Source organism: Epinephelus lanceolatus, chromosome 22 (genome assembly GCF_041903045.1).
Source record: "Epinephelus lanceolatus isolate andai-2023 chromosome 22, ASM4190304v1, whole genome shotgun sequence".
NCBI lineage: Eukaryota > Metazoa > Chordata > Actinopteri > Perciformes > Serranidae > Epinephelus > Epinephelus lanceolatus.
This window is the reverse complement of record NC_135755.1, coordinates 22,483,832-22,498,546: the sequence shown is the minus strand read 5'-3', so window position 1 is coordinate 22,498,546 and position 14,715 is coordinate 22,483,832. Positions and strand designations below refer to the sequence as shown.

Sequence of the window (14,715 nt, the reverse complement as noted above, 5' to 3'; positions counted from 1 at the left end):
CTAATGTTTTTTAGGCTAAGTTAGGAGCTCTTTGAGAGTATTCTTAGAATGTTTGTGAGTATGGCCCCAGAAGCTCCCATGTTCAGTCAGGTAAAAATTGTGTTTTTTATCAATAGAGAACACAGTTGATAAGTTTTATTTTCTATTCAGTTGTCAATCAGAAAGTACAGTCTGTTTGAGAAGTACTGAGCATACAATTGGATAAATGAGACTTAGATTATGATGTTTTCATATACAGTGCCCTCCAAAAATATTGGAACAGTGAGGCCAATTCCTTTATTTTTGTTGTAGACTGAAAATATTTGGGTTTGACATTAAAAGATGAACATGGGACAAGAGATCAACATTTCAGCTTTCATTTCCAGGTATTTACATCTGGATCTGATACACAACTTAGAAGATAGCATTATTTGTTTGAATCCACCCATTTTTCATGAGAGCAAAAGTATTGGAATATGTGACTGACAGGTGTGTTTTGTTGCCCAGGTGTCTCCCAATTACATTGATTATTCAAACAATAAATAGCACTGAATGTCTGAGCTCAGTTTCAGATTGGGTACGATAGGTTTTGCCTGTGCAGACTGCATTTAGAGGTGGAACCAACATGAAAACCAGAGAGCTGTCTATGGGTGAAAAAGAAGCAATTGTGAATCTGAGAGAAGATGGACAATCAATCAGAACCATTGTACAAACATTGGCCATAGCCAGTACAACCATTTGGAATGTCCTGAAGAAGAAACAAACCACTGGTGTACTAAGCAACAGACGTCGAACAGGTAGACCAAGGAAAACATCAGCAGTTGATGACAGAAACATTGTGAGAGCTGTAAAGAAAGACCCTAAAACAACTGTTAGTGACATCAGCAACAACCTCCAGAGGGCAGGAGTGAAGGTGTCACAATCTACTGTTCGCACAAAACTTCATGAACAAAAGTACAGAGGCTACACCAGATGATGCAAACCACTCATTAGCAAGAAGAATAGGAAGGCCAGGCTGGAATTTGCCAAAAGGTACAGAGATGAACCTCAAAAATTCTGGGAAAAAGTTTTATGGACTGATGAGACAAAGATTAACTTTTTCCAAAGTGATGGAAAGGCGAAAGTTTGGAGAAAGAAAGGATCTGCTCATGATCCCAAACATACAAGCTCATCTGTGAAACACGGTGGAGGTAATGTCATGGCTTGGGCTTGCATGGCTTCTTCTGGGACGGGCTCTTTCATCTTCATTGATGATGTAACACATGATGGCAGCAGCAAAATGAACTCAGAAGTCTACAGAAACATTTTGTCTGCTAATTCAAAGAAAGATGCAACCAAACTGATTGGGAGATCCTTCATCATGCAGCAAGATAACGACCCAAAACACACTGCCAAAACAACAAAGGAGTTCATCAGGGGCAAGAATTGGAAGGTTTTAGACTGGCCAAGTCAGTCTCCAGACTTAAACCCAATAGAGCATGCATTTTACCTGCTGAAGAGGAGACTGAAGGGAGTAACCCCCCAAAACAAACAACAACTGAAAGAGGCTGCAGTGAAAGCCTGGAAAAGCATCACAAAAGAAGAATGCAAAAGTTTGGTGATGTCAATGGGTCACAGGCTTGATGCAGTTATTGAAAGCAAAGGATTTGCGACTAAATATTAAGTCTCATTCACTTTAATCTATTGTAAGTTTATATGTTCCAATACTTTTGCTCACCTAAAAATTTTGTGTTCCATTACAAATAATGCTATCTTCTAAGTTGTGTATCAGATCCAGATGTAAATACCTGGAAATAAAAGCTGAAATGTTGATCTCTTGTCTCATATTCATCTTTTGATGTCAAACCCAAATGTTTTCAGTCTACAACAAAAGTAAACGAATTGGACTCACTGTTCCAATACTTTTGGAGGGCACTGTAGTTTTGCTGTTGTTGTTAAATGGACCCCTATGACTTCAATTCATCAAGAATTTTCTCCAATTTTGTATTCTTCATTCACCGCAGAGACATGCAAGAAAAGCAATGTTTTCTTCACAAATTCAATGTAACATATGGTGAGGAGTTAATATACAAATGATCATTTGGGGTCGAAGTAATCCTTTAAAATATCTTAGTCATACTTGTCAGTAAATAGTGACTTTATGGTAACATTGTCAAACTTCAGATTGTAATATTTTCCTCAGACGGCATCGCATATTTTTCACGATATATCTAATGCAAGTCTACTTTCTCTCGTACTGAACAAATAAATTATTCCTTTAAACGCTATCAGCGTTTCACTGATAAGCTACAGTTCTCCAAATCAGAAGAAATGATGGGGTATGTTTTGCCAGTTAAGACATACAGTCAGGTCCATAATTATTTGGACAATGATACAGTTGTCGTCATTTTGGCTCTGTACACCACCACAATGGGTTTTAAATGAAACAATGAATACCTGCTTAAAGTGCAGACTCTCAGCTTTCATTTAAGGCTTTTTTCAAAAATGTAGTATGAACCGTGTAGGAATTACAACCATTTCTTCACACAGTCCCCCGACTTTAAGGGCTCATAAGTATTTGGACAAACTAACATAATCATCAATTAAACAGTCAGTTTTAATACTTGGTTGCAAATCCTTTACAGTCAATGACTGCCTGAAGTGTTGGACACATAGGCATCATCAGTTGCTGGGTTTCTTCCCTGGTGATGCTCTGCCAGCCCTTTACTGCAGCCGTCTGCACTTCCTGCTTGTGTTTTGGGTGTTTTGCCCTCAGTTTTGGCTTCAGCAAGAGAAACGCATGCTCAATTGGATTCAGGTCAGATGATATGACTTGGCCATTGCAGAGCATTCCACTTTTTTGCCTTAAAAATGACTTTGGTTGCTTTTGCAGTATGCTTCAGGTCAATGTCCAACTGCACTGTGAAGCATCGTCCAATGAGTTTTGAAGCATTTAGTTGAATCTGAGCAGATAATGGTGCCCCAAACACTTTGTGCCTGCGTGAAACTCAAGAAAAAGTACTGCACTATTACAAGACAGGTCCTCTCTGCTGCATACAAACAAAAAGCCTTAATATGAAAACCTGTCCACTGGGCCAAGCTGACCCAGGCCAAACATTAACACAGGCAGGCTCCATGTTGGTTCGTGGTTTCCTTCATGAAGAGGAAATTAGGCATAATTGTAGCTCATGTTTTGGTGGTTAAGTTTGGTGTTTTGGTGGGTTATGTACTATCTGACAAAAGTGTAAAGCCTGTGCAACAGCAAGCAACTGAAATTCTAATGAACTGCAAGGACAATAGTGTCCTAAAAACAGTGAAGATGATTAACTTGGCTCTTAATCATCTCTATCTGAAATAGAAACAGGAAGTCCTGGTGTGCAGTGACAAGCTGGAATAAACAAAAAAAAAATCTCTGAAAGGTTGACCCAGACTGTTTCAACACAACCAACCCACAGATACTCTGCTCACTGCCTACTTCTCTGGCCATAAAGCTGGCAACATAACAAAGACTGATGAGATGTGATGATTTTATGACCCCACCAGACACACACACACTCACTGCCAGCCCACAGGTCTACTGAACCAACGGAAAACTCCTGCTACTTCAGATGGCCACCCCTGCTGTGGACTGGGCAGCATCTCCACGTGTTTTCGGTTGCTTACAGGAAGGCACCGGCATCTTGACAGCCAAAGGCTTTGTTGAATCACAATCGGGTGAGGGAGGCGGTGATTCACCAGGAAGAAAAACTGACTGTGTTCTTCATCGTGGTGTCTAGGAAAAAATCAGGAGGACCAATTCTTCTACAAATTTATCAGAGGGCATGCAAATACATATGTATAACTTCTTCCTTTGTGCCATAGATCTCCATTGTTGTCATTGTTTATTTTGAATCCTGCTGCCGTAAATACTCACTAGCGTATCAAGTCAGTGGCTAAAAGCAGTCCCCAAGTAATGCACTACTTAAATCCGTTTGAGTGAATTATGGTGCCAAGCTAACTGGCAAAACAAAGAAATGCTTATTGGATATGTTTTCTTTAAATAATGTTTATATCTCCAGTTGGAATTAGTGAGATTGGGGCTGACAGCCACAAACAGGGTAGAGAAATTAGATAGTACTGAGTAGAGGTGAGACCAGGTCATTGTTTTGCAAGTCACAAGCAAACCTCAAGGCTTTGCACTTAAATCCTAAGACTTAAACTTTAAGTTTTGAGTCCTAAACAAGTCATAAGGTGCTCTTCACCCAATGTAATGCCATTTTAAGAACAGTGTATTAATATATAAAATTTACAAAACTCAAAACGTGCGACTGAACTTAATCATTAAAAAAATGTAGCGCTGACATTGCACCTTATTAACATTTAGCACTATTAACCAGTGCCCCAACATAGCTATTAAGCTAACCTTTGCTGAGCATTAGCATGCTAACTTTGCTAATATTAGCCTTGACTTAAATGCTTTAATGTGCTTTAATGTGCTTTAAATGTCGAACAACATTGGAAGTTGTTGCGTCTCCGTTTGTAATTTTCAAGCCACGCTTTTTGGCTACCATACTGCAAATAGCTTTTTTTTTTTTTTTTTTTTTTTTTTACGTATGTACGCAAACAATATTATTTTTGTTGTGATATTTTCAATCAGGCACTCAGTAACGCAACATTGGTTCAATATGGTTCTCTCCTGCAACTTCACTGGATGCTGATGGATCGGTTCAAACAAAGTGGATCGACTTGCTGGGAATGGATAGCGTTAATGTTAACTGATCAGGAAATGAAGGGAAATGAGTTTATTCGTGGTTCGTGGCATGTTCTCCCTGTGTCAGCATGGGTTTTCTCTGGGTACTCCAGCTTCCTCCCACAGTCCAAAGACATGCAGGTTAATTGGTAATTGGTGTCCGTAGGTGTGAATGTGAGTGTGAATGGCTGTCTGTCTCCATGTGTCAGCCCTGTGATAGTCTGCTGACCTGTCCAGGGTGTACCCTGCCTCTCACCCAATGTCAGCTGGGATAGGCTCCAGCCCCCCGTGACCCTTCACAGGATAAGCGGTTACAGAAAAGTAATGAATGAATGAACACTTGTTAAGTAACATATTTTTAATCGTTGGCCTTGGGGGAAGCTATCAAGTATTTTCAAGTCAAAAGGCTAAAGTCCAAGTGAGTTCACATGTCATTGGTGTTAAAGTCCAAGTCAGGTTGCAAGTCTTTTTTAATTTTGTCAAGTCAAATCTAAAGTCATCAAATTTGCAACTCCAGTTGACACCTCTGGTATTGAGAGCCGAACTAACGCATTGGCATCAGATGAAAGAAAGAAAAACATAGTATATCACATGTTCCTTGACGCTACGGAGTGGAAATCTTAAAGCCTGTAAACGCACCCTGCCTGTCCCCTCTGTTACTGACAAATGACCAAACGTGACCTTTTGAAGTTAATTAATTGCATGAGCAGCTCATTAAGAGAAATGCTAAATTTCATGCTTTAATTTAACAACAGTGTCCATGCCACATCTATCATAATTTGAAAGCTACTGGGTGTGACAAAGTGCTCATGCTCTAAGGCATGGACCTGCATAAACAGCTAATGCAGCACAACCACTTATTTCAACAACATTCCAATTATGGTTAACCAGGCCTCCTGCCTCTCTGTCCCCTCCATAAACCGAGGCAAACAAGGTTTTCATTTCATTTGTGCACATGAGTGCATTTGTCTGTTGCTGGCTGTAGCCTGGTTTGCTTTCTGGCATTACGTCAGTTTCTAATAGCAAAGGGCCTTCATGTTAAGGCTGGGCATAGTGAATGACTGTGTTAAATTACATTAACACTGAAAGCTAATTTCTTCTTTTCGCTATTTGTTGTCATTTCTAGGAAAACTGACATGGCAGATGCTCTTAAGAATATTACCAGGAAGAAGTATACTGAATTTTTTCCCTTTCTGACAAATACTTGCCATCCGCAGGCAGACAGCAAACACTGTCTAAAGATCCAAATGTTCCTGTAAATCAACTAGATAGTATTCATGGCACAGCTGTTATGAAATCTACCACATATATGGCTCTTCATTTCCAAGTAACACACACGACAGTCAGCAGACACATCTATGACTCCACACCACCCGCTTTACTGTGGTTTATATCCAATTTGAAACAGCTCCCTTTAGGCTATCCGCTCTCTTTCTTCCCTAGAAGAACCCAGTGCACTGTTAAGGCCATGTGATGTTCTACAGACAGTTGGAAGTGTCACTTGTGCTGCGTTATCCTTCTCTCTTCTCTGTCAAAGCTGAACCACAGTGGCGGGCATGACTCACTGAAGTGCTGTACTTTCTAATGACACGAGAGCGGAGGCTGAGTCAATCTGACCTGACAGTCTTGCATAAATCACGACCCTTCGATTTAAGTTGCTTTGAGGAGTGTCAACAAATCCACGGGAGGAATATTAGACTCTGCTGTAGGTAGGGGCTCCGCCTCTGAGAACTCATTATGGGGTGTCTTCCTTCATGCTGTGCCAGGCTGTGTTGACTGAATTGCCAAGCTTATTTCTGATTCACTGGCAGAAGTCTGCGTTTTAAATTCCCGACTCGTGATAAGAGCCCACCAGCACCCTAAAGACCATTTCAGGGGGAATACATGGATTTTTAATGGGTGAATTCTTGTAGGTGAGCTTCAACATCTAGAATGTGATGTAATGTAAAAAAAGGTAACTCTGTGACAAAGAGAGGTGAATGGAGGTATAGGAATAAATGCCATTAAATGATAACGCACCAAGAACAAGCTCCCTCTCTACGCTTTTATTCTTGTTGTTTCTGTTCTTTGGAGAAGCTGATGAGAAGGCAATGTGGAGTGTGCTACTACACGGCATTTAGCTTCTAATCTTGCCGTTAATCATTCCACTTGAAAGTGTTCAACAACAAAAGGCAGGTTTTTTTTTTATCTCCTCCCTTTGAAATCAAAGTAATTGTATGTTTTTCCCTGGACAAACAGGAGACAGCTTCAAGCCCCAGTTTACAGGAGTGATTCACACCATCAGGAGGCAAGGCGGCAGCAAGACTGAAAGAATAACTCAACAAAGAGGTGCAGAGAAAAGGCCGCTCTTGCATAAAGACAAAGGGAGAAGTCTCAGCTGACACCTCAGACAGAAATGAAACACACTTATAAGTTTGGCCTGCAGTATATAAGAGTAAACAAGAGCAAATCCAGTTTCTGTGACTCACCTAAAAAGCCATCGGCTCTTCTTATTTCCTTGCTCCATTAGGGCTGTATACTACACTTGGTTGCTCTACACTTGACTGTCATCAAATGATCCTCAACTGCTAGTGTTTGCAACCTTCTGCTTGCCACACCAGCATCAGTTAAATTTCATTCATTTAAACATGCACAGCTATTATTTATATTAAAGATAGACAGCGTTTCAGCTCAGCAAACTTTCATGGCTCCAGGCACTTTTCTCCAATATTGGCTGCCGCTCAAGAAATAAAAAAAGAAAAGAAAGAGGGAGCAATTTAATCGAACGTGAGAGATCTAAACATCAGGGAGGGCGAGTGTAAGATGGTTTCAACCGATGATCAAGAGCCTGGAGAGAGAAGTGTGTGATTCTGTTCCATTATTGGAGAGGAACTGTAGCTCTGCTAGTTCGCTACTCGAGGGCATGGGAGGGAGTGTTACAGAAAGCCGTTGGTTTATGTGTCTGTCAATGTCATGTCTTTTCAGGATCACGGTTCAAGGCGAACAGCAAGGATAAAGGGGGGCAGGGAGGGGAGCTGGTACATTGCTGAGAGGGTGCTGGTAGGTCAAAGGACCTTCAACTGAGTTGACGCTGGTGGATATTGTGCTCTTCAGTCATTTGAAGGGTGAAAAATAACATGGTGTGTTTGATACCACTAGGCCAGGGAGAGTGAGGTTAAGAGACTACAGTGCGGCTTTTTGTGCAAAAGGCTAAGGGTGTCAGAAATGGGCTAACTTGATACAGCTTGTAAGAATTGGACTAAACTCATATGCACAATTTGTATATACTGCATATTATGTTACAATTAAAACCTGTAATACTGCTGAAGCTCGCTGGAACGGCTAAATGTTTTGATTTGGTGACGTTAATATGTCTGCAATACGACATAAATATTCTCCCACTACAGATTCGCCAATCAACTCTTCATAAATCCCGCCTCCCACCTTAGGTACTGTTGCTAGGTCAGACAAGCTCGACATGAACAAACATGGTGACGCTGGTTCCTTTAAGCCAGGTGCTGCAGTGTTTATTAGATAGTTTCTAGGCATCAAGCAATGTAGCTTCAAGAAGGAGATAGCAAGGACTACAGTTTGTGTTGGAAGGATATATCAGCAGTGTTAACCGTTATGGACGAGGCAAAAGGACGTGAATTGAGATTCTGGTCTCAATGATAAAGTTAGAGGTAGAGATTGAGGATGACAAGACATCAGTCAACATAGTCAACATTTTCCTGCATTGCTGGGTATGTGTCCACTTTTGCCCTTCTGGGGATCAGTAAAGTGCTGTATTATGTGTTGATGTTTAGTTTTGTGGAGCTGTTGTTGTCGTTGTCGATGTTATTATAGTTGTCTGATTATTTATCTGACGATTGCTGAACAGCACACAATGAAGGACTAGGAAATATTCATCAGTCTTTATTACTGACAACAGACCATAGTGCTGACCGTGTCCGGGGCATTGCGTGGCCTTACAGAGGTAATATAAAAAAGGGATCATTAGCCTTGATCTATTCTGGCTAACAATAATTCATGTCATCCTAAAATTATCTCGGCAACCAACCTATCTGTCTTTTTCCAAAACTCTTTAACATTACCACAGAAATCAGAAGGACGCAGACCTGACTGAAGTTGGTGATCTGATATTAGAATAACTCTCCTGATGTAGCTGTACGTTAGCTAGCTAGCCAGTTAGGTAGTGTTTTGCTAACATCAGCTAACCTAAGATGTGACTACATAGAGTGCAAAGTCCCCAGCCACATCTAAAACCATTTTCAAAGTTTGGTTTTCTTTTCAACATAGATGAGACTAGCACACAGCATAAGTATAACAGGAAAGGGAAAGGTGGCCGAAGTTCTGCCGGGTTACAAGCTTGCTCAACCGTTATTGGAGCACAGAACAAAAAGAAGTGGGACTTAGGATGGATTTACAGACCAGATCACTGATGTGGTGCTAACAACAACAATCGCTTCTGGGTTGACAACTGCTAATTGATTTCAATTGGGATATTTGTACAAATCAGCAAACTTTTTGTGTCTGTAGTCATTTTCAGACATAACTCTAGCGTGTAAAGGTATATAGTTAAACACTGTGGTCTAACCTATCTAGTGTTCATGCTGTACTTTGTTGTTGTGCTATCAACTTTGATAAATAAATCTATCGGCACTGAAGCTAAGCAATTTACTGCTGTGGATGGAGCCACAGCAAAACGTATTTTCGCCACCTAGAAAAATCAATATCACTGTATATCTGCTCCACTTTACCTTTACCTTACACAATAACCAATCAAGGCAGTGGTAGACCAGTTTTGCTGAGTAAAATTCCAGTTTTGGTCAATGCAGTGTGGTGGCTTTGATGTAATGGCTTCCATTCCCCATTGGAAAAGGCTGTCTGATGGCAAAGTAAAGTGGGGAAAATATTCTAAATGTAGAGTACTCTTAAACTGATATAGATTTTTTTTGGTATGCCTTTTTTGAGGTGGCTAAAACCTAAGCAAGTGAGGCAGCGTTTGCTCAGCGCCATTTGATTTAATGTAAGTGACACCGATGTTTTCCATTTGGAAGTTATTGGAAGTTAACATTGTGAGTCTGTCTATTTAGCTAACGTTAGCTCCATGAAGTCCAGCTGTCCTTTTTGTGTTAGCAGTATTAGCATCTGTTTTTGGCTGCATACGGTACATGACATCATGCTGAAAGACTCCAGCTGCATGTCCCAGGAAAAAGATCAGAATCCTCACCAGTCGATGATCCATGGAAACGACATGAAAATAAATGAGCATCATTGCTCTTTTACTGCAGGGTAGAGCTAGTTAGTCCTAGTATTATAAGTCTAATCCATTTGTTCAGAAAGAGAAAAGGAAAAAAAGACTTCAACCTCTTGGAGACCTACCATGCCTGGTATGACTGATCAATCACTGTATGGGGGAGGGGTTTAATTGTATAGCTTACATACATCTGCTCATGTGCCACTCATCCATTACTGTTGAGACTGCTCTGTTATAATCTTGCATAGCTATCCTCCACTTGTGTTTCTTCAACATGTGAATTTATTCATTTAAGTCTTTTGCCTTTCTATAAGTAAAGGAGAATCAATATCCCACTGTAGGAGCCAGCTCTCCAGCCCTACATCAAGACATTAAAGCCTCTCGCAACCAATGTGCAATATCGTTATCTAATACTGTCTGCAGTAAACGGCTGAGATTGATTTTTCTGGCTTATGTACAAGAACTGCAACTTTCCTTTTCAGATTTCGCCTCCTAAATGGCAAACTAAGCAAACAAATCACACTGGTGTATAAGGGCATGGGAAAACCACTGATTCCAAGGATGTCTGAAAAATGTATTTGCAGTGCAGATCTCAGTGCAGATCTCAGATAATTTTCTTTCAAAACTGCAACCACCCACAGGCTTCTAAAGCTCCAGCTGGCAAGCAATCCTGAGGAGAACAGATTCTACCCCAGCAGGGGCCATAGGGATGCAGCAGGAGAGAGTAAAAGAAGCTCATTCTGTTGATTAAATTTAGTTGATTTAGCTGCTTGGCTTTCTCCAGGGTGACTTGGAGCTCACAAATTATCAACTTTAAATGGTGGATCTTTACTGAGATAGTTCACATTTGATCCAGATAGAATTTGTTTTAGAACAGTTGCTCTAAATAAGAACCAGCATCTGGTTAAATGTACTGAGTTTGTGATGGTTCTTTGAAACTGCTTTACTTTTCTATCCAGTGGTTTTTATGGCTACCTGCAGTGCTCAGGTATTGCTTCCTGTGATTGCTTCCTGTGATTTCTATTATTGAGAGTAGACATAACTATTAAAAGCTTAAACAATTCATGAGAAGTTTGTCAAAAACACAAAAATATGTTTAGAAAGAAAGCTTTTTTTGTACTCAACCACACATTGGAGGACTAGTTTCCTTACTATCTTACTATATAATGACGAAAACTCTGTGTCTGTTCCACGTTTTTCTCCTCACTGACTTGGTCAATCCATGTGAAATTTGGCACAGTGGTAGAGGGTCATGGGAGGATGCGAATGAAGCAATATTACATCAATTGGCCAAAGAGGGGGCGCTATAGCAATCGATTGAAATTGCAAACTTTGAATGGGCATATCTCATGCCCCGTATGTCATAGAGACATGAAACTTTGCACAGAGATGCCTCTTCTCGTGAGGAACAAATGTGCCTCAAGGACCCATAACTTCCGGTTATACAGATTTTCCGCCATTTTGAATTTTTTGAAAAACACTTAAAATCGATCTCTTCCTAGGAAGTTTGACCGATCTGCATGAAACTCGGTGAACATAATCTAGGGACCAATATCTAAAGTTCCCTCTTGGCAAAAGTTGGAAAACCTACTAAAACTGAGCTTCTATAAGTCAATGAATATTGTGGAGGGCGTGGCTCATCACATAAAGGTGTATAACATCTCAAGGGTTTCACCGATCACCGCGCAACTTTGTAGGCATATGACCACACATAATCTGAGGGGACCCCTCCATTATTGACCCCATCAAACAAAATGGGGGCGCTAGAGAGCTAATTTCTTATCTAGGCCTAACCGCCATATCGATTTTTACTAAACTTGGTAGATATGTAGAACAGGACACCTCAAGGTGACTGGAGAAATTTAACTCTAATTGGCAACTGGATGGCACTATAACAACAGAAAAATAAATGAAGGCCGGATTCCAACCCTCACCGCCGCAACAAGGGCTAGCCGCACCTTTCCCATGTGAACTACCAGTACACCCCCACATATAAACACTTTAACTATCTGCCTTTCAATGTGTTACCTCAACTACTAATGTACAGTTTTAGCCCACTAACTATCCCACTATTGGCAATGGTGCTACTGTACTTTCAATAAAGCAATCGTACTATCAAATTCATAAAAACTCTGTCTGAATACATTGCTCTGCTTAATGGGTTCAGTTGACTATTTAATCTGCAATTTCCTATGATCTGTATCCCAAACACACACCATGTAAAACTGTACGTGGGCAACTGTGCACTCAATGGGTATGGACTAGTCAGAGAAAAATAACCATTTAAATAAAAAAAGCAATAAATTCTGTCAGTACTTACTCGTATACGTTCAGCTTGTAACACTGGCTGTTCAAAAACAGGAATTCCCAATCTGGTCCATAGTCTATGGCCAACTTCTTCTGGAGATCACTGAGGAAATCAATACAAATATATTAGCCCACAAGCTCACCGTCAAAGAATACTTCACCTGCAAAATGGCCATTTGTGTTTCGATTACTCGCCCCATGTTTCCTTGAGTTCATTCACGTCCACAGTGGACAAAGAATCCAAAAAGGACAAACATTCTTTGTGAAATGGAGTACATGGGGTCCTCATTTAACAACAGCAAAACTATATCAAAGCATCCATTTACAAACTCATTTCTCCCTTTATATGGTCAGTACCCAGCATTTTTACTAAAATTTTTCTATTTAAAACACTCATACAAAAGGTCTCTGGGCAAAAACAGAAGTTTCTTTACTAACAAGGTAACAAGCAAGGAGTAACTGATATACAAATGATCATTTTGTGGGTCAAGTACGCTTTTAAGATGGATTTTTTTTAAGAGTTATGGACTTGAGCTATTACTGACATCAGACACAATGCAACATTTAAGCCAATTAAAAGTTTATTCTGAAAGTAAGACACTCAAAAATAGAGTACACTGGTGGTATAGTTTTGAGCAAATAAATAAATAGATATGACTACACTTAAGTTATGTAATGGTTTTAGTACAAAATCTGCACCACAACATAGCACAAATGCTCCTTTCCATATGAGAGAAACAAGTGTTGTTGAACGTTCTGGATGTACGCCATTTGTTTTAAGTCCCTGACAAGCTGCTTTAATAACTTCTAGATGACTCCTTACTGTGCTGACATTGTAGCTTTATTTTCTTTGCTGCTTTTAGTGACTGACTTCTTGGATGGCGTGCTGATGAGGTGGCCCTTTAAAGCCCATTTCTATGCAGTGTCTCCAATTATCTGTGCTGGCGAGGGCTGCTTTTCTTCACTAATCGCAAATAAGGGAACTGAGCCCTATCTCTAACGGTGCACAGGGCCTTATTTCCATATTCATAACCCAGAATTGCTAATGGGGTTAACAAATGTTTAGAGAGGGTGATTGTTTCGCTTGAGGTTGATAAGGTAGGGCAGCGGGGGGGGGGGGGGGGGGGATTCGGGGTCAGAAAGCAATGCAGGTTACATAACTGTGCGTGCATGTGATTCTCGGGGGGCAGGGGTCATAACATTCATGCGAGAGTCAATTTTTGTGGAAATTACCCTTTATGGCACACTAAAGGAGTAAAAGGTGTGGAGACTTTAATTTCATGCTAGTTCCAAAAGGTATGAAGACACAAATGCATGAGCGCTGCATGCTGATAAAGGACATGGCCTGAAGACAACATGGAGGATACTCCAACATGCATTAATGATAATGAGTAATTTGACCAGGAGCAACTGGAGGAAGGTGGACAATGAAGAAATAGAGCAACTGAAATCATGCCAGCTCTTCCCCCCTCTTTCCCCCTCATGCAGCCGTTTGTTTAAGGGGAAAGAAATCTTGACCTTTTGGTAACTGCCATCTCTGTGGTTGGCTCTCGTCTCTGCCTACTGTAATGAACAGTTTGCAGACCTAAGGGCCACAGCAGCTACTTATCAGCTATTGCTAGCTGGCTCAGAGCAATGTGACAACATCTGAGAGGGAGCAAAAGCACGTTACATGAATTCTCACCTAAACCTGCTCAAGTTTTTTTTCTTCCTTCTTCTCACACATGTTTAAGTGTACTAAGTTAGAAAGGCTGAAAGGATTGCTATTTAAATCATTTAAGTGTCTCAATATTTAAAGAAAAAAAAAACTGCATACAGCGTTTTGAGGCGGACAGATTCTCTGGATGGAAACATAAGTGCGCAGCTAATTTGTTGTGACAGGTCATTTTTTCCAATAATACAAAATAATTACAGCGTTTGCCACACTAATTTGTGCCATGCCTGTCTTTAAAACAAAGCCACAAAGAAGTTTGGATAATTCATACCCAGGAAGACACTCCTCTTCTCAAAGTAAGTTGGAATAGGCCTACCATCAGATCACAGTAGGCAACCAATAGCATTTGTTTTTCTTCATTAAAATTAGCCTCAGGTATCACACAGTGCAAATTCATTACTGTGCAGCTTTCCTCACTGCTTTAGCACAGACGGATGGAGTCTATTTTAAGGCCTGGTTACATACCATGCCACCCTGCTTATAATAGCAATGTGAGAGGCAAAGGCATCGTCCACATGAAGTACACATTGTTAAGGATTTAGCCACAGATATGTGACAATTACAGCTAACCTTCACTTTAATTTCTTTGTGGATTCCTCCCTTACCTTATTTCCATGTTGACTGTCTCATAGGCTTCTTCTACCTTCTTCAGATTGGTAGCCTCCCACTCTGCAGCTAGACAAAACAAAAGGTCAGACAAATTAACAATGCGGAGTTGTTGCATCTCAACAGCTGCGTGTTGCCAAACAGTGGGCACTTAATATAGGC

The 14,715-nt window shown here is 40.5% G+C and overlaps 1 protein-coding gene across 1 annotated transcript in view; it reads right to left on the bottom strand.

Moving 5' to 3' along the window:
- The window catches only part of LOC117245771 (glucosidase 2 subunit beta-like), a 201,829-nt gene that overhangs the window by 53,583 nt on the left and 133,531 nt on the right, over window positions 1-14,715 (bottom strand). Inside the window, exons 11-12 of the mRNA XM_033609260.2 lie at window positions 14,553-14,622; window positions 12,247-12,336 (exon numbers count right to left, since the gene is read on the bottom strand). Of these exons, the coding sequence (XP_033465151.2) occupies window positions 12,247-12,336; window positions 14,553-14,622 (160 nt within the window). The remainder of the gene's footprint in view (window positions 1-12,246; window positions 12,337-14,552; window positions 14,623-14,715) is intronic.